Source organism: Catharus ustulatus, chromosome 24, assembly GCF_009819885.2.
Source record: "Catharus ustulatus isolate bCatUst1 chromosome 24, bCatUst1.pri.v2, whole genome shotgun sequence".
NCBI lineage: Eukaryota > Metazoa > Chordata > Aves > Passeriformes > Turdidae > Catharus > Catharus ustulatus.
Window position 1 is genome coordinate 4,056,358 of NC_046244.1, and position 26,031 is coordinate 4,082,388.

At 49.6% G+C, this 26,031-nt stretch overlaps 1 protein-coding gene across 3 annotated transcripts in view; it reads left to right on the plus strand.

The window, feature by feature from the left end:
• The window catches only part of LOC117006774 (kazrin), a 213,560-nt gene that overhangs the window by 183,934 nt on the left and 3,595 nt on the right, over nucleotides 1–26,031 (plus strand). For all 3 annotated transcript variants that reach the window (XM_033079366.1, XM_033079368.1, XM_033079367.2), the window contains 3 exons: nucleotides 15,914–16,105; nucleotides 24,419–24,555; nucleotides 25,807–25,977. In XM_033079366.1, the coding sequence (XP_032935257.1) occupies nucleotides 15,914–16,105; nucleotides 24,419–24,555; nucleotides 25,807–25,977 (500 nt within the window). The remainder of the gene's footprint in view (nucleotides 1–15,913; nucleotides 16,106–24,418; nucleotides 24,556–25,806; nucleotides 25,978–26,031) is intronic.

A 26,031-nucleotide genomic window follows, 5' to 3' on the forward strand; every position in this document is an offset into this window, starting at 1 on the left:
CACACTGAAAACCCATATTGGAATTATGACTCTTGATCATATTTAGCTTTGAGTTAATACAATTTCTTCTGGGGTACCTGTCTCTTAGGATCATATATTGCTTATTTTCATTTTCTAGCTCTGGCTGTTTGAAAATCATGGTTTGGGTTATGAAGTGCATGTGGAAGGGATCAGGGTTCCTGCTGTCAGCTTTGCTTGCTGAGCCTTGTGCAGCACATGGGGGAAAATGCAAGAGTTTTCTATACTGGTCATGGAAATTTATTTATGAGATTTTTATGAGTCTAAGTTTAAAAAAAAAGGGTATGGGAAGAGAAGAAAGAAAAGAAGAATCCAGATGCAATCTTTACTGTGAGATTTGTGATGAAGTGATGAAAACCAGCAGCTGCTGTTGTTGCATGTCTTGCTCCAGGAAACTCTTTTTTTTCTCTTCCTCTTTACTCCTGTCCCAGCTCCCTTCCCTGCTGCCCCGTGTTTATCCCTGGATGATCTCAGGAATGTCACAGCAGTGTCACTGTGCCCTGGCTGCTGCCCCATGCAAGAGTGGCAGGAACTTTGCAGGGTGCCCAGAGCAGCTGTGGGTGCCCCTGGATCCCTGGCAGTGTCCAGGGCCAGGCTGAGCAGGGCTGGGAGCAGCTGGGACAGTGGAAGTGTCCCTGCCATGGCAGGGGTGGCACTGGATGAGCTTTTAGGTCTCTTCCAGCCCAAACCACTCTGGGATTCTATGACCAAGTGAAACAGGGCATGGAAGGGTTTGTACCCTGAGTATTTCCTGGGGAGCTTGGGAAGCCATTTAGTGCAGTTTAAAAATCAGATTGATCATTCCACCACCTATTTCCAGCCACGAGGCAGCAGCTGGGGTCATGGGGATCATGTTTTCCTGGAGCTTGATGTTCTCACCTGCTCCCTGCTCCCTCACCTGGTGCTTTGCTGCTGCAGGAATTGCTGCACTCAACTTCCCTGGGCTCTCCATGCAGAGCACTGCAGAGAGGGGCTTCCCCCAGGAGGCATCACTGCTTCATCTGGATGGAAATAAAATACTTTTTCTTTTTTTTTTCTTTTTTTTTTTTCTCAGTCCTCACACCTTCTCTGGGATGTGTTTTTCCACCCTAACAAGAGTCATTCCACAGGGATCCAATCCCACCCTGCTGCTGCCAGAACTTGGGCTTGTGCTGCTGGCTTTGACATCCAGCTCCTGTGCCTTCTGCTGCCCCCTTTGGTTTTATTTTATTTATTTTATTTTATTTAAAATTTCAATTTCATTCTATTCTCCCAGCCCCAGGTTTGCCTGGTGCAGTGCCCTGATAACTCCATGAGAGCAGCTCCCTGCTGCCTCCAAGCACTGCAGCACAAGCCCAGATGAATAAAAGGCTGTCACTTTTATTAACTTTGCTACCTAGCGTGGTGTTTCATTCCAGGCAGGCACCCAGTGCAGCCCTCCCAGCTTTAAATGGCTTTTCCTGCCTTTGGGAATGTGTGTAAAATAGATGGGGCAGCATTACACCACCCATTGCCTCACTCCCATCCAGTAACACTGTGGGTATTTCAGAAAAACAAACACATTTTGGTGCTGGTTGGCATTTGCCTCCTCATTTTCAGACTGAAAAAGTTCATTTCCAGTACTGATTTGGGGCCAGTTTGGGTTTTTTGCCCAGAGAGGCTGTGAATTCCTGATCCAAGGCCAGGTTGAATGGGGCTTGGAGCAGCCTGGGATAGTGGGATAGTGGAAGGATGGTGGAATGGGATGAACTTTAAGGTCCCTTCCAACCCAAACCATTCTGATTTTATGGCATGGGTGTATTTGTTTCATCACAGTCAGGTGTGCTGTGATATTTAGTGTAGTAGTAAGACTTTGGTGGGGAAAAAATGGTTTAAAATCTCCAGGTGTTCAGTTTTTGTTCTGAACATCCTGGCAGGGTAGAACAAACTTTGCAGTGAAAAGTTTTAATAAGCATAGATTAGAAGTGCAGTAAGTGGTGCAAAATTGGTAAGTAAAACATTGTCTCTATTAGGCACCTGAAAAAACTTCAAGTTTATTTCATTTATTTTTAAAAAAAATATTGAAAATAAGAGGGGAAATATAAGGTTTTTGAAACAGGATTCTGGGTCTCCAGGGTGAAGGGTTGTGGAGGGGGAGCAGGATGTGTCTGGAGAGCCTGACGTGGGCTCAGCCTGTGGATTCACACCTGCCAAGGCCAGCATTATCCTGTTAAATCAACATTAGCCTCCTAAGCATCAGAATTTGGGTCGTTTTCCTGCTGCCAGCCCATCAGCTGCCATGAAATCGATGGGCAGGGAGGAAGCTGCTCGTGCCATCCCTGTCTGTGCTGCACTGCAGTTATTTTTATCTATTATATATTGTTCCCAGTGGAATTATTCTGGCCCTAGACTGTAGATAAGGGCTGCTACTAAATGAATGTGAGTTCTACCTTGAAGGTTAAATTGCTGCCTTGCAGGTTGGTGAGGAAGGTGGGGAGATGTTTACCCTCCTCCTCTGAAAAAAACCCATCAGCTCCAGCCCTGACCTGGCAATTTTGTTGAATATCACTTGAAAAAGGCAAGTATTGCACTGAAATGCTGCTTTTCAGTCCTCTAAATGGGTGGGTCTTCCTGATTAAGATGCCCACCTACTGCCAGCTCTCAGGTGGGATCCCTGCACTGGAGGAGGCTGCCAACTTCCCCACAAATTTGGGAAAGCTCCTCACAAACATCCCCAGGATGCAGGGCACAGCTGGGGATGGGGCTTTTTTGGGTTCTCCTCAAAAATGAAGTGGGAGGTTCAGAAAGTTTTTTGGCCAAAAGCACCCAGTTCTTAGTGGCACCATCGTGGTGGGGCTGGTCCTGCAGACTGGATTAAGCCCAGCCCTGGTGCTGGCATCTTCTGGGTGTGAAATAAATGATAATTAGCAGCAATACAGCCAAGGAAAATGCTGCTGGTCCTGCCCTGAGCTGCCCCTCCCCAGAGTTTGGTGTGGAAGGATTGGGGTCAAAAATCAGTAGGAAAACATACAGAAAAAGGCAGGAATGGTGACTGCCCTGCCCAGAGGTTAATTTTTCAGTTGGCAACCAACCCAGCTATATATTTAGTCCTGGCTTAGCCAACAAGGAGTGAGTTGGTGATTGGAAAGCTCCCAGGGGATACACTGGGTGGTTAATATCAGGATTTACATCGTGGAGGCTTCTCCTCATACCCTGGAGTCATTTCTCTGTTATTGTTTATAACTCAGCTCTAAGAGTTGGTCACTTAAGTGAGCCCAGCAGTGTGGTGTCCCCTTGCAGCTCACAGTGCTCAGGTGATCCTTCCCTGGCTCACAGTGTCCAGGTGATCCTCTCTGGCTCACAGAGTCCAGGTGATCATTCCCTGGCTCACAGTGTCCAGGTGATCCTTGTCTGGCTCAGTGTCCAGATAATCCTCTCTGGCTCACAGTGTCCAGGTGATCCTCCCTGGATCAGTGTCCAAATGATCATTCCCTGGCTCACAGTGCTCAGGTGATCCTCTCTGGCTCACAGTGTCCAGGTGATCCTGCCTGCTCCATCGTGCAGGGGATGCAGGAATGTTTGGCTCCATGCAGGGATGGGGCTGCAGCTGCAGCAGTGGTTTGTCTGCAGGTCCCCTTGGTTAACAAACACGGCTGCTGCAGGTTTTAGAAGCTGTTGGCATGAACCATTAACTCTTCCTTTTAATTATTCAGGTTGCCTCTTTTAAATTTCTTTTTTAAGTGGAGCTAATAGGCTTTGCAGAGGAGGCTTCCAACCACAGCAGTTCCTCCCTGGAGGAGCCCTGTTTGTGCATCGCCAGCTAATCTCTTTTCTTCATTATCCCTTATCTTTCTTTAGCTGATTAATTGCTTTCAATTGATTTATAAATATTCTGTTGATACACACAGTGACAGGTGGGGAACAGGATATGTCCAGGTTCAGGGGTCATTGATCCATGCAGCCCCTTGGGCTTTCCCAACCTGTCTCACAAATCCCAGCCAGTCTTTATTCCCACTTTGTTTTTGTCTTTGCAATTCCTGCAAGCAACCAAAAATTGTGCTGTAGCATCACTTGGAGTCTGTGCACATGAACAAGCCTTGTGCCTGGTGAGGGGCAGGTTTGGGCTGTAAAGAAATGGGGTTTGGGTAAGTTTTGGTTGTGTTGATGAATGCAGCAGTTTGTGTGGGTGTCATAGGTGTCATAAAAACCTCTTTGCTATACTGAATTCCCTAATATACATACATTTATATATGTGTGTGTGTAGGTGAAGTGGTTGATGAACACAGAGCATTAGAAACTCTGTGGAAGCTCCAGGGCAGCTTAAAAAAATAATTTAAAAAGGCAATAATACCTGGGTATAAATATAGTGGCCAATATCAGAGTGGAGCTGCCCACCTTCAGCCCCATCCCAATCACAGGTGGCACTGAGGCTGCAAAGCCATTTTTAGAAGCAGCAGCACATTTATACACAGGGATAAATCAGTAACTTTTCCCAACAGACTTCCCATTTCCCCTGATACTTCTCTGCATGCAGCCTGCTCCCTCCAGTTCCCCCCACGATCCCTGCTGGGGTGGGCTGAGCTGGGAGGCTCTGGGGATGTGCTGGCCCTTGGTGGCCTTGCAGGGACATTCCTGCATGTGCTGTGGGGGAGATAAGGCTTCAAGAAGAAAATGTTCCCTGAAGTTTGAGACCCACCACAGAGCTCTGGGGTTTGATGTTGCCTGATTTATTATTATCTCATTATTATTATTATTATTATTATTATTATTATTATTATTATTATTATTATTACTACTACTACTATTTTTTTTCCTTCTATTTCCCTGTGCAGTGACTGGTGGCACAGGCACAGCCCCAACGTGTGGCAGTGTAATTACACGTTGCTAATGAGTGATTGCAGCTCCTTTAGCAGCCCAGCCTGACACTTTATCGGGTATTTGCAGGAGTCGTGTAATTTCTGTATCATCATATATGGTAATATATTCACTGCAGCATGACATGGGATGAGGTTCAATGAATAATGGAAAACCCAGAATAACACTGAATCTATATGAGATGTGCTTTTCCCCCCAGCATTGTTTTAAAAAGGAAAATATTGATTCTGGTGGGGTTCAGCGGTTCAGAGCTCTCGGGGAACTCACGTTTTGCTGATCGATGCCCACCCTGGCCCTCCACGGCCACAAACGTGCAGCTGTCTGTGCCATCCCTCACCTCATTAGTGCTGACAAAGCTGGGGAGGGCAGGGAGGGGTCAGTGACATTTGCAGCTGCATCCAGATGTTGCAGAAGCGCAGCAGGTTCTGTTGGGTTCAGGTGCCAGGTGAAACCTCCCTCTCCATAACACATCCATTTTCCCCAGTTACTGCCTTTGAATGCAAATTTGGATGGATTATTTCTATTTGTTTTCCTTTTTAACCAATTTCTCCCTATTCTGATCTGTGTCATTTATATTTGCAGGCCATTTTCGTAGTCTCATTACAGCCTTTTAGCATTTGGATGAAAGTATTGTAAAGAGCCCAGAAGTTAGGCATAAAATGTCTGTGATGATAACTGTAATCCTCGTGATAAAATTAAAAAATACAATAGAAATAACTGTGATGAGGTCAGGAAGTTGTCCCAAATGAGATTGGAACCAACATGACATTTGCCCTTTCTCCAAAAAAAAGCCAAGAGGCTTCTTTGCCTCTTTAAACATCTTTTGCAGTGCTGTTTTAAAGAAGGGGAAAGTTGCTGTGTATGGCCTGGGTGGGGAGCTAACAAAAAAAAAAAAATTCTCTCTACTGAGGCTTTCATTAATAACTGCAAAAACTCTTGGTGATACACGTGTGATTTTTCAGGAGCTTAAAATACTCTGGCAGCACTGGAGGAGGAGGAGGTGCTAAGCAGTGCCAAGTTCCTCAATGAAAATGACTCTCACCACCTCTGGTTTTGGAGCCAGATCGATGTTTAATTAATCCCTGCCTCACATGTTACCTTCTCCAACCTCACCACCGTCGGATTTTAACTCAGTAAAAGCAGATGGAAGTTCCCGAAGCGCCTCCGAAATTCCCAGCCAAGTGCTCTCCTCAATGACAATGCCAATTTGTCATGAGTGAAATGTTTGACAAAAATCTGTCATTTCTGAAGAGAAGTTTTTCCTTGAAAGAGAAACCAGGGGGAAGAAGAAATCAGCTCTGTTTTAAAACATGTCCTCACTCTGTAATCTTTATTTCGTGAAAGACGGGGATGGTGAGGGGGCTTTCCATGGCCATGGGAGAGAAGTTTCAGGAAGTTTTCCTGGAAGCAGGCGGCATTTTGAAGCAGGAGACATTGTATGAGGTCTCCAGATTTTTCTGGAGGTGGCATTTTGAAGCAGGAGACCTTGTATGAGGTCTCCAGTTGTTTTTGGAGTGGCATTTTGAAGCAGGAGACCTTGTATGAGGTCTCCAGATTTGTCTGTGCTGGTGGTTTTTAAGGAGCTGTGGCTCTGAGGGCCAGCTCCTGTCTGGAGGTTCATGGATGCATCACTGGCCTTGAGCAGAGATTCTTCAGGCAGGGCTGAGGATGCACAGCAGTGGCTGCAGGTGCTGCTGCCTCCAGGGCAGTGACACACAGCACCAGCCATATGCTCAAGCTGCATTTGATCAGCCACCAGCTCCTATTCCATGTTGTAGGGAGGGAAAGCTGTTCCCTTTGGAGCAGCAGTGCTGAAGCTGAGTTGCCTTTTCACAGAATCGTAAGATCATCAAGATTGCAAGATCATCCTGTCCAACCAACACTGCCAAGGCCACCACTAACCCATGTCCCCCAGTGCCACATCTGTTAAATCCTTCCAGGGGTAGGGACTCCACCAGCGCCCTGGGCAGCCTGTGCCAGAGCTGGACAATGTTTTGACCCCAACTTGACTCTCAGTTGCCAGTCTCTGGTGGGCCCTGCCCTTGGGGGTGATGGCTGGGCTTTCTGGCAGAGTTGGGACAATTTTTGGTGGTGACCACCTGTAGTTGGCTTGCTTCAGAACCATTATCCTGGTGAGACCTCCAAGCCCAGGAAGCTGGAGATGGGACACACGATGCAGGTTTGTCCCCTGGTGGGGGTTGTCAGGTTTGGGTCAGCCTGCAGAGACCTTCAGAGCCAGGCTTGGGTGGGAAGGGTCTCCTGCCCCTGGAGAAGGGTTTTGGCTAGGGAGGGCTGAAGGAGGCCAATTGGAACAAAAGGGCCAGACCCATCTGCACTGACAGCAGCACTTGTCCCTTTCCCAGCACCAGCAGCAGCCAGAATCCACAGGGAGTGACTCAGGGACAGAAAACTCCCCGGCCTCAGCTCCTGCCTGGCTAAGGACAGGGAGCACCACTGGCCACACAGCAATGGCTTGATCCAGAGCAAGGAGAGGAGCCCAGCACCCAAGCCCAGTTTAACCACAGCAGAGGGGTGACTCCGAGGGGAGCCCAGTGGCACCACACAAACCCAGCTGAGACAATGAGCAGTCTGTCACTCCAGCAGCGCCAAAGGGATTAAAGGAAGGGGCAGGGGAATCTGGCGGGTCCATCGCTGGGTCAAAGAGCAGCCGAGCTGCAGTGTCTGAGCACGGAGCCGTGCTGTGACTAACGCTGCCGGGCCACCATTAGTCAGCACAAGGCAGGACCGAGCCAGCCCAGCGCTCCCGTGCCAGGGAGGAGGCTCGCAGGGGAGCTCCGTGCTTGTGCAATGCCTGTGACGTGAGGAGCCGCTCGGTGCGGGGCTGTGCTGTCAGCACGGTGCCGTGGCAGGTCACAGGGCCACCTTTGCTCGGGCATTGCGTGCACAGCAGTTTAACCCCGAGATCCCGGCCAGCCCGGGAGGCTCCGGCCGCGCTGCAGCTGAGTCGGCACCGGGCGCGCTCCGACTTGATCCCCGCGGAGAGGAGTTGTGCAAGCAGGGCATGGGAGGTGCCGCAGAGCTGTGCTGGGATTCCCGGAGCTCAGGTGGGTGATGGCAGCGCACGCCTGGGGAGCCGTGCCCGGCGCTGCCGGCCCTCGCACGCACTGTTTGCTGCAATGGGAACCAGCGCTTGTTGCACAACAGAATCGCCTCCTTCCCTTCCCCTTCCCGAGGGGCTGGCGAGGGAGCAGCGGGGTAGGGAAGGGGCAATGCCCGCCAGCCCAGCGCTCTGGGACCCAGCAGGGTCACGGGATGGGTGACAACATGGTTTATTGACTCGGGTGGCCATGGGTGCATTCCTTCCGAGCCAGGACAGCTCACTCCTCCCGTAGCTGCATTGTCACCCACTTCCCCAAAATGTCAAAGCCCGTGGACACGGGGTGTGCCTCAGTTTCCCCATGCCTGAGATGCTGCTGCTGTAGGGTGGGGGAGCTGGCTTCACGGTGGCTGTTGTAAAGAGGAATATTATGATTTTTTTTTTCTTTTTTTTTTTTTGTCTTGAGCTGTGTTTTATGAGCTTTGTGCAAGCGCTGCCTTCCTGGGCAGAGCAAGAGGTGTGTGATTGCAATGTGCTGGGGCTGCCTCCAGAGCATCCCCGAGCCAGCAGCAGGGCTCAGCTAGTGAAGTTAGCACTGTAGACAGGCAGAAATTCATAAACACAAGGGGCTCCTGCCCAGTTCTTCATCACTTTGGCAGATGAAAAAATTCATAAAGCGGGTCTGCTGTGGGAGCTTGGAAACAGGCAGCCCAGGCAGCAGGGTGAGGGGAGCTAATAGTGCACCGTGGACCACAGGGAACAAAAATATTCGTGTTATGAAAAATTTCCTCACTGAAGGAGTGGTTGAGCACTGGAACAGGTTCCTCAGGGGAAGTGGTAGAACTGTCATCCCTAGAAGTGTTCAAAAAACAACCAGATGTGACACTGTGACATACGGTTTAGTGGCCATGGTGCTTTTTGCTTAAAAGTTGGACTTGATCTTGGAAGTCTTTTCCAACCTTCATGATTCCATAGAAAAGCTATACCAGCGTGCTGGGTTTCAGAGAGTTTGGTTGTTCTGGTGTATTTTATGTGGCTTTTATCACAGAAAGTCAGGTGGTCTCTGCGTTCTCAACCGGTTTTGCTTTGTCTCTGCTCACACCATCCTATATAAAATAAGTAAGAACTGCATCGCGAGAAAAAAAAAAAACTGTGTGTTTGCCTAGCGGGGACGAGCTGACCCGAGCCTGGCACCGGGGCTGCCTCGGCACCCCCAGCCCCGGTTTGGGGCTCCCTCGGCACCTCCTGCCCCGGTTTGGGGCTGCCTCCCCCCGCCCCGCCCCGGTTTGTCTCCGGCGCTCCCTCGCCCCCCGTGCCCCGGTTTGTCCCCGCGCTGCCGGCGCTGGCCCGGGATGGCCGGGCCGTGGCCGCGGCCGCTCGGTGGGTGGCAGCGATGGGTGATTCCAGCCGGGAATCATTTCCGCCGCCGGCCGGCCGCGGGTTCCTGCGCGGGGCTCCGGGAGAGCGGCGGTGCGGGCAGTGCGGGGCAGGGCACGGCCACTCCTCCGGGTGACATCAGGCCAGGCCGGCGGGAGCTCCCGGTGCCGGCGCAGGTAGCGCTGGCCGCATTTCCGCGCTGCCGGCCAGCACCGCCCCGCCGGGAGCCCTGCTCGCCCCCGGGCACGGCCGGGCCCGCCATGGAGCCAGAGCAGGAGGAGGGCGAGGCGGGGACGCGCGGCCGCCCCGCTCCGCGCCCGGCCCATTGTGCGGCGGCCCGGGCGCTGTGCCCCCGCTCAGCCCACGCAGGTAAGGGGGGGTCCCGGAGGGTCCCCGGGAGCGGGGCCGGCCCGGCGTGCACGGCTTCCCCTCGCTGGCTTTGTGCTCGGAGCTCGCTTCCTCCTGGGAGAAACAAAACAACGCCGGGAGCCGCCGGGGCCGCGGGGAGGGTGGCGGTGGTGGCCGTGCTGTCCCCTCGCCCAGGGCCGGGCAGAGGGGCTCGGTGCCCCGTCGTCCGTCTTGTGTCCCGGAGAACTTGAAGCGAGCCGGGAGTGCTCCTGGCAGAGCCCCCAGCCTGGCCACCAAGCCGTGTGGCCACCAAGCCCCTCTGCTGGCCCTCCTGCCGGGTGCTCTGGGGTTTAGGTCAGGCTGTGTTTGCTTACACCCCCTGCGAGACACAGCGTGTGGCCAGGGCAGGCTGCGTGGTGGAATAATCCTATTTTTGGGGTGGGGGTAACCTGGCAGGCAGGGGGTGTCTGCACCTCCTGCCCCAGCTGGGTGATGGGGCATGGCTCAGTGTGTGTGGCTGGGGGATCTGTCCCGGGTCTGAGGGATCTGTCCCGGCTCTGACCGTGTGGGCACACTGAGGCCAGGCTGGTGTCTAACTCAGGAAATGCTCACAAGTGGTGTTTGCAAGGTTTGCTCTCGCTGGGTGAACGCTGTTCCCTGCAGTTATTACGGATTGTCTGTGGCCAGGTGTGACAGCTCACTCGAATCATTGCAGCAGCAGCATAGGTTGGAAATTAAAGTTTATTTTATTTATTTATGCAAAGCCAAAATTGACTTCATTAATCCAGGAGACTGTGCTGGGTGCCCTGGTACACAGCCGGGAGGGAGCACTGGGTGGCCAAAGCTCCTCTGAGTTCATGGAGTGCCACAGAGACTCTGTGCTGAGGGATGTGCACAGCAGGACTGGGCTCTGTTGGTGATTTACAAATGTCACTGATCCCCTTGAGGTGATGATGCTGTGGGGTGGAGAGGGGGCTTGTTTTGAGCCACTGTGACTCCATCCTGGTGCCCAGGTGTTGGAGGGAGGGGTTGGATGTGTTGGCTTTGCCCCAGCAAGTCCTGGGCAGTGGCAGTAGCTGGGTCCTCCTATAAATGGTTTGGGTTGGAGGGACCTTACAGCCCATCTCATCCCACCCCCTGCCATGGCAGGGACACCTTCCACTGTCCCAGGATTCTCCAAGCCCTGTCCAACCTGGCCTGGAGCACTTCCAGGGATGGAACAGCCACAGATTCTCTGGGCACCCTGTGCCAGGGCCTCCCCACCCTCACAGGGAAGAATTTCATCCTAATATCCTATCTAACTGTGCCCTCTGTCAGTGGGAAGCCATTCCCCCTTGTCCTGTCACTTGTCAGCAACCCCTCTCTAGCTTTCTGCACCTTTGCAAGAGCAAGGTCCCAAGCTGAGAAGCTCCTTAAAAATCAGAGGCAGTGAGATGCTCTTTAAAATACAAACTCAGCTCATCCCTGAGTCTTGAACCTTTATTTTTTTCTGATAAGCTTCTTTATGACCTTTGCATTTCTCATCCTAGGACAGAGGTGTGTGTACATGTATATTTATCCTGCTGATGTTCTGGATAAAAAAACACCCTTGACTTGTGCCCAGCAAAGCAAAAACCATCTCACCATCAAACTCACAAAAGCGGCACAAAATGCAGCTTTCACTTGAGATACTGATTCACCCACACGAGCCTCATCAGTTTGTTCTGCATCCATTTTTAATATGTCCCCTGCAAAGGCAGAAATGCGTGTACAGCAGTCGTGTCAGCTGAGTGACATGGAAAAAAGGGCTTTTAAATGAATGTCTTTAAAGTGATGCCTGTTCCAAGGCCAGAAAAAGGCTTTGCTGCTGCATGGAGAGTTGGTCTGCTGCCCAGAGCAGTCCAAGATGGGATTTGCAGGAGCAGGAGTGGAAACTTCAGCCCCAAATGCTGTCTGGAAGTGTTCACCACAATTAAAAAAAAGAAATCTCCTTGGTGTTTTCTGTTAACACCCATCAGTGGCTGAAGCATAAAGGATGCAGAATCCAGCAGTGTCATGGAAGTTTAATGTGATCAACTAAAATATAATTAACAGCCAATTATTTCAGTGGGAATGGTAGTTTTCATTAGTCGCTCTGGGAAATGTTTGAATTGCATTAATTTCATCTCTGCTCACTTGCAGCAGATTTGGAAGGGGCTGAGATGAGTGATGGGGCTTGTCCATGCAAGGCAATACCTCATTCTTGTCTGGGTAGTCAGGAGTTACAGAGGGCACCCAATTTCCCTCCCCCCCACAAAAAAAAAATATTAAAAAGAGGAGGGAAAAATATTGGGGGAGGAGTGCTGTGGAAGCTTTTTACATTGAGGTTCTTGCATTTAGGAGGTGATTCCTAATGGCAGATTTAACTTTGCACCCCATAGTGACACTTGCAAGGGTGAACTGCAAAAAAAAGCCTTTAAAAATATTCTCTTCTGATAGCTTTTGCATCATGTTGGAGTCCCTTGTGAGGGGCACTGAGCCCTGGTCCCTGCTGGAGAGGGCTGATGCTCACTTCAAACTCCTGTGCAGCTTCAAGCAGAGGCACAGCTCCATCCAGCTCACAGGAATCACATGGAAATCCTCCCTCAGCCATCTGTAAGTGGAAGAAATAGAGGCTGAAATGAGGTTCCTGAATAATTGACCCCATTTTCTCAGCTATTGGAACTTTTCTGTAAGGATCACTAAGAGCTGCAAATGGCATGTTTCAGGTCATTTATTTAGGTGCTTAAACTTGGCAGAGCAACTGGGATTTCTTCCCCCCTGCTTTAAAATGAAGCTAAAATTTCTCTTTCTAGCTGAGTCTCTTAATGCAAAGTATGCCATTAACATGGGGATTTCTCCACAGGACCCTTGTGAGCAGGAGGTGCTGGAAAGGTGGGATGGAAACTTGGAGGAGAGTGATGGAGAGCAGATGCTCCATGCTGGGGGGGAATTGTTTTGAGGAGGAAAGTTGGTGTGGTTTTGGTGGGCAGAATAGCAGGGGAAGCATTGGAGTGATAGAAATCCTGTGCACAAGTGTCATTACAGGTGTGTGCCCAGAGGATTTGTGGCTCCCCCATACCTGGAAGTGTCCAAGATCAGGTTGGAACATCCTGGGATAGTGGAAAGTGTCCTGCCCAACACCTGGATACCACAGTGGCTCTGAACAAGCCCCCTCTCCACCCCATCTCCTCAAGGGGATCACTGCAAGGGCCTGACATTTCTAAATCACCACTACAGCCCAAATGAGCTGGAACAAAATGAGCTTTAAGCTCCCTTCCAACCCAAACCAGTTTGTGATTCCATGACATTGGCAGGAGCCCTGAGAAGGAGTTGGAAAGAGGGATTTTCCTATCAAACCCTGGCTGCATGGATTGTGCTTTCCAATTTTATGTATAGATATATATATTTTTTTTTAAACTGGATTTGGCTTAGCCGTATATATAATAATATATATGTAGCAAATATAACTATATATTGCAAAGTATAATCCTTTTTTCTACATATATATATATATGTCTATCTCAAATTATATGTCTAAAAAGTAAGATTTTTGGATATGTCTGATCAATAATTCAGGTTCTCCATAGGCTTTGGCTTGCAGCCAGCAGCGTGGAGAGCATGGTGCTGCATGATTCTCTCCAGATTACATCTGTAGCTTCTCATAGATCTCTGATTTTAATCCTTCAGCAGTTTCTGCCTGGATCAGGAGCTGGGTACTAAGTGGGGATGGAATTCCCTTGTTGCCTGTTTTGGAGGAGAGATGCTTTTCAGTTTTTTCAGTGTTTCTAATTGTAACCAGAGGGGATCAGTGCATTTTTGGAGAGCTGCACTGGGCAGTGCATTACAGCCCAAGGAGCCCTCTGGAATTCTTGGCTGCAGAATTCCTTCTGGGCTGTGTGTCCTTGGTCTTGTCTCCCCTCTCCCTTTTCCATATCACTTCCTGCTGTGTGGGGATTTTCTTGGTTCCCACCAAAATGCTGCAATTTGCAGGAATCCATGGGGATCAGTCACCCCTGTGCAAGCTGCCCTGCCTCCATCCTCATCTGCTGGGTAATTTTTTCCCCAGGAATAGCCCTTGGTGAAGTGGCATGTAAGGAAAGGTGAAAATGAGTTATCAGTGGGGGAAAAAAAGCAGCAATTTGTTGTAGCCAGGGATATTTTGTGGGTATTTTGCACACTAAATGCTCCACCATGTGTGAGCCCTTCACATCCTCTCAGGGTTCCCAGAGGCTGGAGGGGACACACTGCATTTCTCCCATCCCTGGGGAAGATCCTGTTGGCCTTGGCCTCCTCCAGTTCTTTCTTTTTGCACGGATTTCAATAAAACACTTTGGGCTGCACCAAACCCCCCAGCCTGGAGCTCGACTGTTCCTCATTAGTGACTTTATTGCTAAATAATTTACAGAATGGGGCCTTGCCAGTTTTCATTGGGGAAGCATTTCAAGTATGTGCAGCAGATTTTCTGCCTTCCTGGCGCAGCTGCCGGGGGGAGCTGCCTCTCCCTGTCCTGCCGCCGGCGTCACCTCGCTCTGCTGGAAAGGAAACAGCCCAAGCACATGCAGAGGAGGAACAAGGGCAAAAATCCCTGTTCTGTGTCCTGTTGGGGTCCTCCAGGCTCGCTGCTGCACTGGGGAAAGGACACAGGCATGGTGGTTTAGAGAGGAGGTGTTTGGGTTTAATTTCTGTTTTGTTTTTCTGGGAAATGTGACGTGTGTGCTGATGGGATTGTATTTTCTCCCCTGTGTCCATGATGCCAACCCAAGAGGATGTGGATGTCCCATCCCTGGAAGTGTTCAAGTCCAGGCTGGACTTAGATCAAGCTGTTCTGGTGTTAATTATCCCTGCCTATGGCAGAGGATGGGACTGGATGGTCTTTAAGGTCCCTTCCAATCCAAACCATTTAATGAGTCTATGAAATCAATTAACCAATTTGGGATGTGAAAAGGCTTTTTTCCACCTGTTTCTTAAAGGGGGGGAAAGCAAAGCCAGACTCAGAGGGCAGATTGCAGTGGCATGTGCACAGCCCCAAAGTGTTTTGCAGGATGAGGATGATGGTTGCAATGTGGAAATAGCAGAAAAGCACTTTATTACATGAAACTGTGGGTGCAGCTGTAGGAAATGAGGTGCTGGAGCTTTCCTCCAGTGCCTGGTGTGGAGGGGAAACCCAGCTGGGTTCTGCGAGGATGCTCCTGCAGTGTTGCTGCTTGGAGGAGTGAGCAGTCACTGGGTGTAAATCTGCAAAATTCAGGATTTGGGGCTGTGGATGGAAGTGTCATCTTCCCTTTTCCAGTCTCCCAGTTTGCTGAGTGTGCCCTGAGCATGTGGGTGGCTGGAGGCAGAGCTGAGACGTGTGGGAGTCACTGAGTGGTTTGAATAGGAAAGTCCTTCTTGGTTTCCTCTTACTATTATTATTACATATTAACATCTATTTTTAATTTTTTAATGCAAAAACCATCACCCAGCGGAGGCTCCCCGCCTCCTTCCCATCACATCCATCCTCTTCCTTCCCCACTGCCAGCATGGTGTGTCAGAGCTTAAAAATGAGGGATGGGGAACTTCAGATGGGCTCTTTGAAATGCTGTATATTGTATTTAAATGATGCAGCAATTTAGGGGTCGTGGGTGACAGGAGCCCAGCCCGCAGCCTTTTCAGCCACAGCTGGAAGTTTTTTTAGTTCTGGTTACAATACATGATACACTTTTCATTGTAGATCATTTTAATACAACACAACCAATCAATACCTTTACTATTACCTATAGTCTGTTACAACTACTAACATTACCATATTCATGTTACAATTTTCTAATCACAAAAGGTCAGTGTCTTACGGTTTAAGCTAGAAGTTGTTTTTTCAGTTTTCATGCGGCGGAAAATTCTGAGATTTTTTTTTTACTTGCAACATGGCATTTTTGATTGTTTGTGAAAATCTTTTTGCTTGGTAAAAACATTTTCTGTTTGAGGTGGATTTATCCATCATAAAAGTCCCCTTTAACTCACTTTCTCTTTGCATTCTTGGTTACCCAGTAAGCCTGGCTCAGCACTTCTTCTCCTCTATATCAAAACCTGTTATCATTTCTAGACCTTCTTCAGATTCTATACATATCTGTGACACCTTCCTGCCAAACCCTTCTCCTTCCCAGCATCGGTGCAGGTTTTGGGCTGTGCAGGGAGGGGCTGCCCCAGCAGCATTTCCCCGGGGTTGGCGTTGGAGTTTGCGGCAGGGACGCGGGGCTGGGAGCCGGCGCTCACTTCCTCACATTGTGTCTGTCCTTCCTCCAGCGCTGCTGCGGGAGGAGGTGGCCCAGCTGCAGGAGGAGGTCCACCTGCTCCGGCAAATGAAGGAAATGCTGACCAAGGACCTGGAGGAGACGCACGGCAGCAAGTCCCCGGAGGTGCTCTCGGCCACCGAGCTCAAGGTGCAGCTGGCACAGAAGGAGCAGGAGCTGGCACGGGCCAAGGAGGCTCTGCAGGGTAAGGGAAAGGGAAAAAAGGAAAAAAGGAGAAAGGAAAGGCAAGTGCAGGAAAGGAAAGGAAAGGAAAGGAAAGGAAAGGAAAGGAAAGGAAAGGAAAGGAAAGGAAAGGAAAGGAAAGGAAAGGAAAGGAAAGGAAAGGCAAGTGCAGGAAAGGCAAGTGCAGGAAAGGCAAGTGCAGGAAAGGAAAGGAAAGGAAAGGAAAGGAAAGGAAAGGAAAGGAAAGGAAAGGAAAGGAAAGGAAAGGAAAGGAAAGGAAAGGAAAGGAAAGGAAAGGAAAGGAAAGGAAAGGAAAGGAAAGGAAAGGAAAGGAAAGGAAAGGAAAGGAAAGGAAAGGAAAGGAAAGGAAAGGAAAGGAAAGGAAAGGAAAGGAAAGGAAAGGAAAGGAAAGGAAAGGAAAGGAAAGGAAAGGAAAGGAAAGGGGAAAGGAAAGGAAAAAGGAAAGGAAAAAGGAAAGGAAAGGAAAAATGAAAGGAAAGGGGAAGGGAAGGAAAGGGAAAGGAAAGGAAAAGAAAAGAAAGGAGAAGGAGAAGGAAAGAAAAAGAGAAGGAGAAGGAAAGGAAAAGAGAAGGAAAGGAGAAGGAAAGAGCTATTCATTGGACTCTGCAGAGTGCGTTCCCCAGGTGCTCCTGGTGGGGGTTTGTTGTCCCCAGGATCCCCCTGCTCCTGCCCCAGTAAGGTGTGGTGTGGAGCTGGGAAGGACTGGGGTGCAGCAATGGGCTGGGAAATGGGATGTGAGGGCTGATTGCAGCACTGCAAAGGAATTCCTGCACAGCTGTGGAGCAGAGCTGAGGCAGCAGCTGAAATGCAGCTGGTGATGGGGTTTGGGTTGGATTTGAGCCCCTCAGACTTGTAGGAGGGAAGCTGCAGTCACCAGGACACTCACAGCTTCCCTTGGGGTTAGCTCCAGGTGAGTGCAGGGTCTCCTCCTTCCCTCCCTTGCCTTTGGGGTTTTTGTGGCACTCAGGGCTGTGCTCTCCCTTCCTCACCAGCACAGCAAGCCCCGGGAGTGGGGTGTGTGGAGCAAAACACAACCTTGCAGCTTTTCCACTCTAAAAGCAAGCTGTCAGTAAATGCAGGCAGGATGTTTGTTAGCTGGAGCTGGGGGATGATCCTGAGCAGGGAAGGCTCTCACACGTCAAACCCTGGCAGTGCTGTGGCTCTAAATATCATCTCAAATCCCCAGCACAGCGAGTGTAACTTGCACTTGTCAGCTCGTGTTTGCGGATTATGAGGAGAAGCTGTCAGAAGTTTTCAGGCTCAGAGGTTGAGCAGCACGTGGGGAGCTGTGGGGCTTCTACATCTCCCCCTGTCCAGGATGCTGAGATGCTCAGAGGCACAGGGAATTGGGCTGAGTCAGGATTTGGTGAAAGGACTTCAGGAAATTTTTTATTATCACTCTCTGATGTACAAAAGCATCCCTGTATATCAGCAACAGCCAAAATGCCTCCAAAATCCTGCCTCCCCCCACAGCACCAGTGCAGCCTCAGGCAGCAGGAAATGCTCTGGGTTTATAGAACTGTAATTGGAGGAGAAAAACTGCAATTAGGGAAGTTTGCTCCATGTGGAGGAAATGCTGATAAGTGCAAAACGCAGAAAAGCAGAAATATTATAATACTAGTTACAAAAAAATAAGAGTAAGAAGTCATGTCAGAAGCTGCAGTGAGTTGTATGTGTTTCTGTGGAGATAGTCCAGAGAAAAAGTGAGTTTGGCTTGAAAATTGAGAGTATTTAAGGAATATAATGTTGGGCTTTTATTGGGCTTTTACTTGCCAGTAGAGCTTGGTTTTCCAGGACTTCTCTGCAGGTTTGGTGGCCAGGAAGAGAGAATCTCAGCTGGCACTTGGATTGGCACAGAGCAGGAAGCTTTTTTCAATTGATGCACCTTCCCTGTCCTGCAATATTGAGAAGTTTTTGTGGTTTTGGGAAAGTTGTCTGGGCTGGAGGCTCTGGGCAGCAGAGCAGGCTTGGCAACACTGACTGAGATGGATAACTTGAAAACGAGATCAGCAGCTGGAGGGGAAAAAAATCCTTTTTCCTTTCCATGAAAAATTGTCCAGAGAGAAATGTAGCCAAAATTGGAGGAAAAACAGCGTCTGGTGACTGGTTGTGCCAGGGGAGACAGATCTGATGGACACACTGGGAATGCCATGGCTCTGTAGGAAGGAGCTGCAGGACAAGGCTGTGCCAGGAGCACAGGGAGACTTGGCCATGCTGTCCTGTGGTTTAGGGATCTGTGTCAGGTGTGTCCTGCAGCCAGAGCATCTCCCAAGAGCAGCTCCTGCTCACAGCCTGCATTCCTGCAGCCAGCCCCCATCCTCACAGTGCTGCCCCTCATCCAGCCTCCCTGTGCCTGCAGCAGCCCACCATCCATGGTGGGTCCTGTGGAATGTCATTAGCAGATAAATTATATGGAAAGCTGTCATCATGGCTGGCTCAGAGCCTGGGAGTGCAGTGCAGCTGCTTCAGATGGATCTTGGCTCGCCAGGCCACGCTGCAGAGGGAAGCAGAGAGGGTTTTTCTGGTTGGGTTTGCTTCTGGGGGCTCCAGCAGGTTTGAAGAGCCTTTATTTTGCACAACCACACAGGGTTTGGTTTGTGGTGGTTTCCATGGAGGGTGGGTTCATTGTCTGCCTTTGGAGGTGCATTTCCAACCTTTCCCAACAGCATTTGGCACAGGGATAAAGCTGATAAGCCTGTGCTGTGTCTTCCCTGTGCCATGCTAACAAGTCCTTGCTGTGGAGGGGAGAGCAGGGATCTGACCCAGCACAGGGTCAGAGCAACTCCACCAGTTTCTTTATTTCTGTCAGCATGTGCTTTGTGCATCTTTATTCCACTTTTTCCTGGGCTAATTCCATCTCTTGCACTTCTTTTAATCCATTAAGATCCAGTTAAAACCCCATAGTGCTACATCCTACCACCCTCTCCTCTTCTGCCACAGCTGGGACTCTGAGCTGTGCTTCCAGCATTAGTGCAGTTATTATTTCCCCTGTCCTGGCTGGAAAGGTGTAGATGTGGTCTGGATTTCTGGTGTGGAAATCCCTGATGGGAGAAGTTGCAGACAGCTTTATTACTGCTGGTCCTGCTGTGGGCAGGGACTGTGCCCAAGTGCCTGGGGACTCAAGGAGCCTCTTGGCTGGGTGACATCCATGAGCATGTGGGCTAATGGCATGAACCCCATTTCTGGGAGGGTTTATCCAATATGCTGGAGCTTGCCTGCAGGAATATCACACGGAGAGCAAACCTGGTGTCTGTCCCTTTTTGAGTGCCAGGGTGGAAACCTCAGGCTGGCTTTACCTGCTGCTTGGAAAGGCATGAACCAACTTCATGGTTGGTTGCTTCTGCTCCAAAAATGAGTTGTAGCCTGGTTTTCTCCTTCCCTTGTCTTCAGCTCAAAGCTGTGACTCCCTGGGAATAATATTTGGGCTGGGGAAAGCCTCCTACAGAGAGGAGTGCTGCAGTGAGGGAGTGGGCAGCTAAAACATGAGTGGATGGGTGTCCCAGTGGATGAATGACTCAGAAGATGGGGCTTGCATCAGATGGATATCCCAGAAGGATGTGTGACCTGGCAGATGGGTGTCCCAGAAGATGGGTGTCCTGGCAGATAGATGGGTGTCCTGACTGATGGATGTCCCAGCCATGGAGCCAGCCAAGGAAGCCATCCCCACTGTAAGGACATGGATCTCTACAGAAAATCTGTTGTTCTCCTTTGAAGACCCACCTGAAGTATTCAGAAGTCATTGACCACCTTGCTGACTGCTGGGTCAGGTTTGGAAAGCCCTTGGCTGTTACCAGGTAAACTCCCCAAGGAGAATTGGCTCACCTAACTTCTTCCTGGAATTTGACATTGGGCTCTCATTTCCTGGCTGCTCTGCACCTCCACACACCCAGGAGTGAGTGCTAGCTCTGCCTGACCCCACAGAACATTGATGTTTTCAACATCAAGATCTTCCTGATGGTGGCAGCTGCCCCAGGGGTCACACGTGCCTTTTTAATTGCAAAGCAAGGAGCAGCACTGCAATCCTGATTTTATGGGTTAGTCATGGTGACAATATTGGATTTCATGGCTGCAAGGAAGGAACAGGAGAAATTAAGTAAATGTTAATGGGACAGGATGGCTTTGCACATTCCTGGTGCACAGGGCATCGCTGGGGTTCCAGCATCCCCGAGGATGCTCCTCCCTGCACTAGAAAATAAATTTGTGATTCAGTGAATGATAAAGTTAGCTTTGATTCTGTTCCTAGCATGAAAATTCACATTGTGTCGAGTGAGAGAAGGACTTGGAAGTGGATGGGAGTTATGGGAAGCTGCTCTTTGGAGTCCAAGTCCATCTTCTGCCAGTGCCCTGGTGTGTGTCTGGGCATTGCTGCCTCACCCCAGGAGTGTGAAACTGGGCAGAGGTGCTGCTTCTGTGGTTCAAACAGTGGTTTTTTCATCTAATATCACATTATCAAGGTGGTCAAATGAATTGTTACTCATCTGTCCTCAAGGGACCCTTGGCTGGATGGTGGAACCCTCCACCTCATAGGGCCAGGGGCTGGATGACAGTGATCCTTGGGGGTCCCTTCCACATCAGGATCTTCTGTAATTGATATCCCCTTAATCTGATACTATTAATTTCAAAGAGGAAAGGCAGTATTTAGAGCATCCCCCACCCTGGGGGTGATGCCTGGGTTTAGGATACAGGAGCTAATTCCCAGCTGGAAGCTGTTGGATGGTGAGATCAGCCTGGGGCCATGGGGTGGTGACACCTCCAGTGGTGCCATTGCTGGGTGGTTCCAGCCCTGCTGCTGTCCCAGACAAGGCTGTACCTCTTCAGTGGAGGAACTGAATTTTGGCTCCTCACATAGAGCTGGGAATAAAAGGCTCTGAGGGGGTGGATTTTTAATTGTTTTGGCTGCAGGAGGAGCCCAGCACCGCGCCGGTCCTGTTACGTCTCTGTGTCCATCATTCTTCTCCCAAAGGACCAAGGGGCAGATCAAGTGGCAGCAGGAGCTGGAAGCTCAAATAACAGCAGAGCAGGGTGACCTGGTGCAGGTGGGGATGGTGCTGAGAGCTGGGGGGGTTCACCCAGCTCCTGCCAACCCATCTCCCCCTTTTCTTGCTGCCGAGGCTGGTGCTGAGCTGCTGAGTACAAGGGGGGCTGCTGGGTCCCCCCTCTCCCTCTGCCACGTGCTTCAGAGGGGAGGGAGAAATTAATAATGCAAGTAGGAGAAGTACTTTCCACTCATGGTCTGGGTTTAGGATTTCTTGCTTCTTTTCTTGGGTTTATGAAGAGGTCAGAGGTTTGGCCAGAGCCCGATGGGCTGGGGGAGTTTATTTGGATACTTGTGGGGGTTTGGGATACAGGAACCTGGCCCTGGATCATCAGATTAAAGAAAAAGCCATTTCAGCTCCTCAGATGGCCCTGATAGCCAGGGAAAATCTGCTTTATCCCTCCTTGGCTGGCCATGGATTGCAAAGGCTCATTTTCCCCGACCGAGTAATTAGCTGGGCTTGTTTGCTAAGGACAAATTAAGCTGCTGCAGCAAGTGGGGCTCGGTCCAGGAGCTGCTGGCAGCCCTCACACCTCACTTCTGCCTCACTTTTTATTTTTCTCCTGCCTTTTTCAATTAATTTCCTATTAATTTGGTTTGGAATGAAGTTCTCAAATGACTTATAAATCTTCTTTAAGCTTAGGAGCTAATCATTCTTGGAGGAAGGAGAGTAATAGAGGGGAGTAAAAAAAGTCTGGTAATTTCAGCAAATCTCTCAAATATGAAATGCAACAAATGGTAAATTGTCCTGTTGGGTTAATAGGAAAAAATCTGCTCTTTCAATACCCAAACCTCATAATCTTCTTGTAATACTGATACACTGGCATAATTGGTAAATATTAGTACATCAATACGTACTCAACCTTGGGAGATAGTTACCCTTCTTCTAACAGTACTTCAGAGCATTTTCTTTTTTTTTAATTGGTGAGTGATTATGTGTTTTTTGTAAATCTTTAAGGGCCTTGAACTGCCACTAATTAAAGGAGTTTGTATGCTATAGGAGACTCACTATTTAATTAAATTCATCAGGATTCTTTTGTCGCCTCCAGCTTCAGAGATTGGCAAATGTGACTTAAACTTTTATAAGAGCCTCTCAGTATCCTTGAGGAAATGAAATTTTACATATATGGATATATATGTGTCTATGGGGTCTGGATCTCACCCCATTATGGTTTGGTCAACTTATCATGAATTTTTCTTTTTTAGCAAGTTTTTAATTCCTGTGAAGGAATTGGGCAGGGGAGGGTGGTGGTTAAGTACACACAGGCAGTGGGAAAGGGCTTTTTCAAAGCCATGGGTGTGGTTGTAATTGTTGTTGGAGGGTTTCTGTAGTAATTTCCTAAGATGGGAAAAAAGTAAGGGAAGTTCTGGTGTCGGAAGAGGCTGAGTTGTCCCAGGAGGAGTCATGTTCATTGAAGTGGGCGAGGAGGACTCCCAAGAGCTCCTTGTCACAAGACATTGGGAATTTTTGCAGCATTTCCTACCTCATTTTCTGGCTTTCATTGTTCTGATTTGTCTCCAATACTTAATGGCAGAATAGTTGGTCCAAAGAGTTTCATCTCTTGGATTTTAACAGATAAAAATCTCTATAGTCCCAAGCATCTCCCTCTTCCTCCACTACTTAGTCTGATTCTTTCCCCCATCTGCAAACCCTCTCCTTTCCTTACAGCTCCATTCCAAGCACTTGATTGATTGGTCATCTTCCCAGCCCACACTTAGGGTAAGAAACAGTAAAAAAAGTGGAGTAAAACCTGTGCACAGAAGTTCATACCTGAATAAACCTCTTCTCAAGACTGTGACAAGCTGGGTTGGGATGTGGGAGCTGCACAGAGCTGGATGGGGCTGGGAGGGCTGCTCTGATTTTGGGGTCTATTCCAGCACATGTGCAGGGCTGGGTGATTCCTGCTATCAGGTTGTTCTGCCTGAGGCTGCCTGGGGGCTTCACTGCACATCAAATAATGATGCTCCCCCTGCTTACAGGCAGGTGGAAATGACTTTTGAGGGTTCCCAGCCAGAGGAGGGTGGGAGCAGAGCTCCCCTGTGCTGGGTGAAGCAAAGGCTCAAAGCCAAGAGTGCCAAAGGTGTGTGATGGAAATTAATTCCCCTCTCAGAGTGCCACAGTCAAGGTTTCCTTATATTTCTTACATTGTCTTTATTATCCCCACGTGTTGAGAGGAGCCCAAAGGTACTTTAAGTGCAGTTTAAGTCCCCAGATGAAGTGACTCATTACAGGGGGTTGAAAACACAGCATGGGTGAAACACCCGCCGTGATTTCTGTAATCTGGTGGAGAAAGGTTGGATGTGTGCATGGACACAGGTCCCACTCGTGATGCTGCATCATCTTCTGGCAGCCCCTGGTGGCTTTGAGGTTGTTTTTTTCCTGGAAAGCTTTGGGAGCATTTAGGATTTATTTTAATAATACAAACAACAACTTGCAAGACTCAGTGATTCAATGTGATGAGTGCAGGGAGAGTTGGAGGGGCAGAGGGTGATTCATTGCATCCCTGCACTAGTGGCACTTGCTCAGGGTGGAAAAGCAGGAATATATAATGAAATATTTGTGATCTGATTGCTAAACTGGGCATTGTTTTGGTGGTGTGGGATGTATCTGGAGCAAGAAGCCACAGGGCACTTCTGCAGCACTGCCAAGGACCAGGTTCAGTGCTGGGTAAAGCACTGATGTACAGAAGTGACTGAAACTCCTTGTCCACACCTTGTCCACATGAGATTTCTGTAATTCCCCTTTGATTTCCAGCCTTCCACAACTGTCCTGGGGTCAGGGGTCAGCAAGCATCCCTCCCTGGTGCAATGAGGTGGGAAAACATGAAGGTTTTGGTTTCCTCTCAGGGCTGCTGAAACACCCATCACACCCCACGTGCCTCTGCTCCATCCCTCATCCTGACACAGCATCACTGAGCTGGAAGGGGACACTCAGGGCTCGTGGGAGCGCTCTGGAATCCGCCTCACTGCTAAAAATAAACTGGCTGTGGTTTATTTATCCTGGAAAGGGAGCAACAGGTTTTCCTGCAGGTCCTGAGGCTGAGGCTGCCTTTTGCTCCCAAACCTCCCTTGCCAAGGTCTGAGCTGCCCCTTGGAGGATGGACAGGGATGAGGAGCCGCAGTGGTGACGTGATGGGAATTTTGAGGGGGATGGATTGGGCACCTGCTCCAGCCCAGCCTCCAGGACTGCAATTTTGGTGCTTTGTCCTTGAAAAATGAAGGAGATGGAGTCAAGGGGCTGCCATGCCTCCTGTGCTGCAGTGATCCTCTCTCCCACAGCCATGAAAGCCGACCGCAAGCGCTTGAAGGGGGAGAAGACAGACCTGGTGAGCCAGATGCAGCAGCTGTACGCCACCCTGGAGAGCCGAGAGGAGCAGCTCCGGGACTTCATCCGCAACTACGAGCAGCACAGGAAGGTGAGTGCAGAGCCCAGCACAGAGGGCTGGCAGCAGGTTGGGTGTGAAACCTGCTCTGGAGTCTGGCACAATCCCACTAAAGCTCCAGCAGGACTCTTGCTGGAGCTGGGATAGACCACAGCAGTCTAAAGTTAGATAAACAGTGGAGGAAATAGAGACAGATCTGGGGAATGTGATGTGCAGTAATTTCACCATTATAAGCTGCACCATTTTGACTAAAATTTTGGTCTGAACCCGAAGTGCAGCTTATAATCAGGTGTGGCTTATATATGGACAAAGAACAAAAAGTTGCTGTTTTAGTTTGGAGGACAGGTGTCTGCTGAGAAAGGCAGGATCTTCTCTTTGAAATGGAGAATGTAAACCCCCTCCCTCCAAATTATTATAATTTTGAAATCAAGGGGCTTCCAGGCAAAGATATGGGAATTAGGAATAACAGTTCTTTTCTAGGGAAATTTAAATAGAAATACAGCACTACAAAGAAACAAACCCCAAACCCTGACACAGTCAGAGTACAACCTGACACCCATCAGTCAGGCAGGGTGTTGGCAGCAGTCCCATCCCATGGTGGCTGCATCCTCCTGCAGTGACAGATGTGGCTCAGTTGGAGCAGTGCTCCTGTACAAGGTGCAGTTTCCCTCCGGAGCTCCAGTGGTGATGTGGAGAAATCCGGTTTTCCTCTGGAGTCCAGTGGAGAAAGGGGCTCCCTTAGTGTCCCAAACCCTCTGTTTTTATCTTGGTAAGAAATGTTGGGCTCTTCCCCCTGGCTGGAGCAACTCCCAATGGGATGCAGTAATTTTATCAGTCCCACAGTGGGACTCAATGGCCATGAGCAGAAAATGACTGGCTGGAGGAAGGATGGGTTGTGAAAAGATAAAGAACACTGCCCTGCCTGGTTTCAATGGATGGCCCATTAGCAGAATATCTCCCACAGAGATCAGGATCACTGCCCCCACCCTGAACAGATGGTGATAGAACAGATACCTTTATCACACTCTGTATTGTAACCCCAGACAGTTGCCGAAACCCGGAAGTGCAGTTTATAATCAGGTGCGGCTTATAATCGTGAAATCAGTGGTGCACATTGACCATTTATTTTTGGGGACCAGCTGCATTCTGAATCTCCCCAAAAATGGGTTGACATTCCTGCCAGCACAGGGCTCTTGTGACACCTGCAGATACCGCTCGTGGCTGGGTGGTCCCCAGGGGGGTTGTGGATTTTCCCTTGCTGATGGCCATGCGCTGTTCCCACAGGAGAGCGAGGACGCGGTGAAAGCCCTGGCCAAGGAGAAGGATCTCCTGGAGCGGGAGAAGTGGGAGCTGCGGCGGCAGGCCAAGGAAGCCACGGACCACGCCAGCGCCCTCCGCTCCCAGCTCGACCTGAAGGACAACCGCATGAAGGAGCTGGAGGCTGAGCTGGCCATGGTGAGCTGGATAATTAATACAGAGCTGAGTGTTTGCTGCAGTGGATGCAGTACT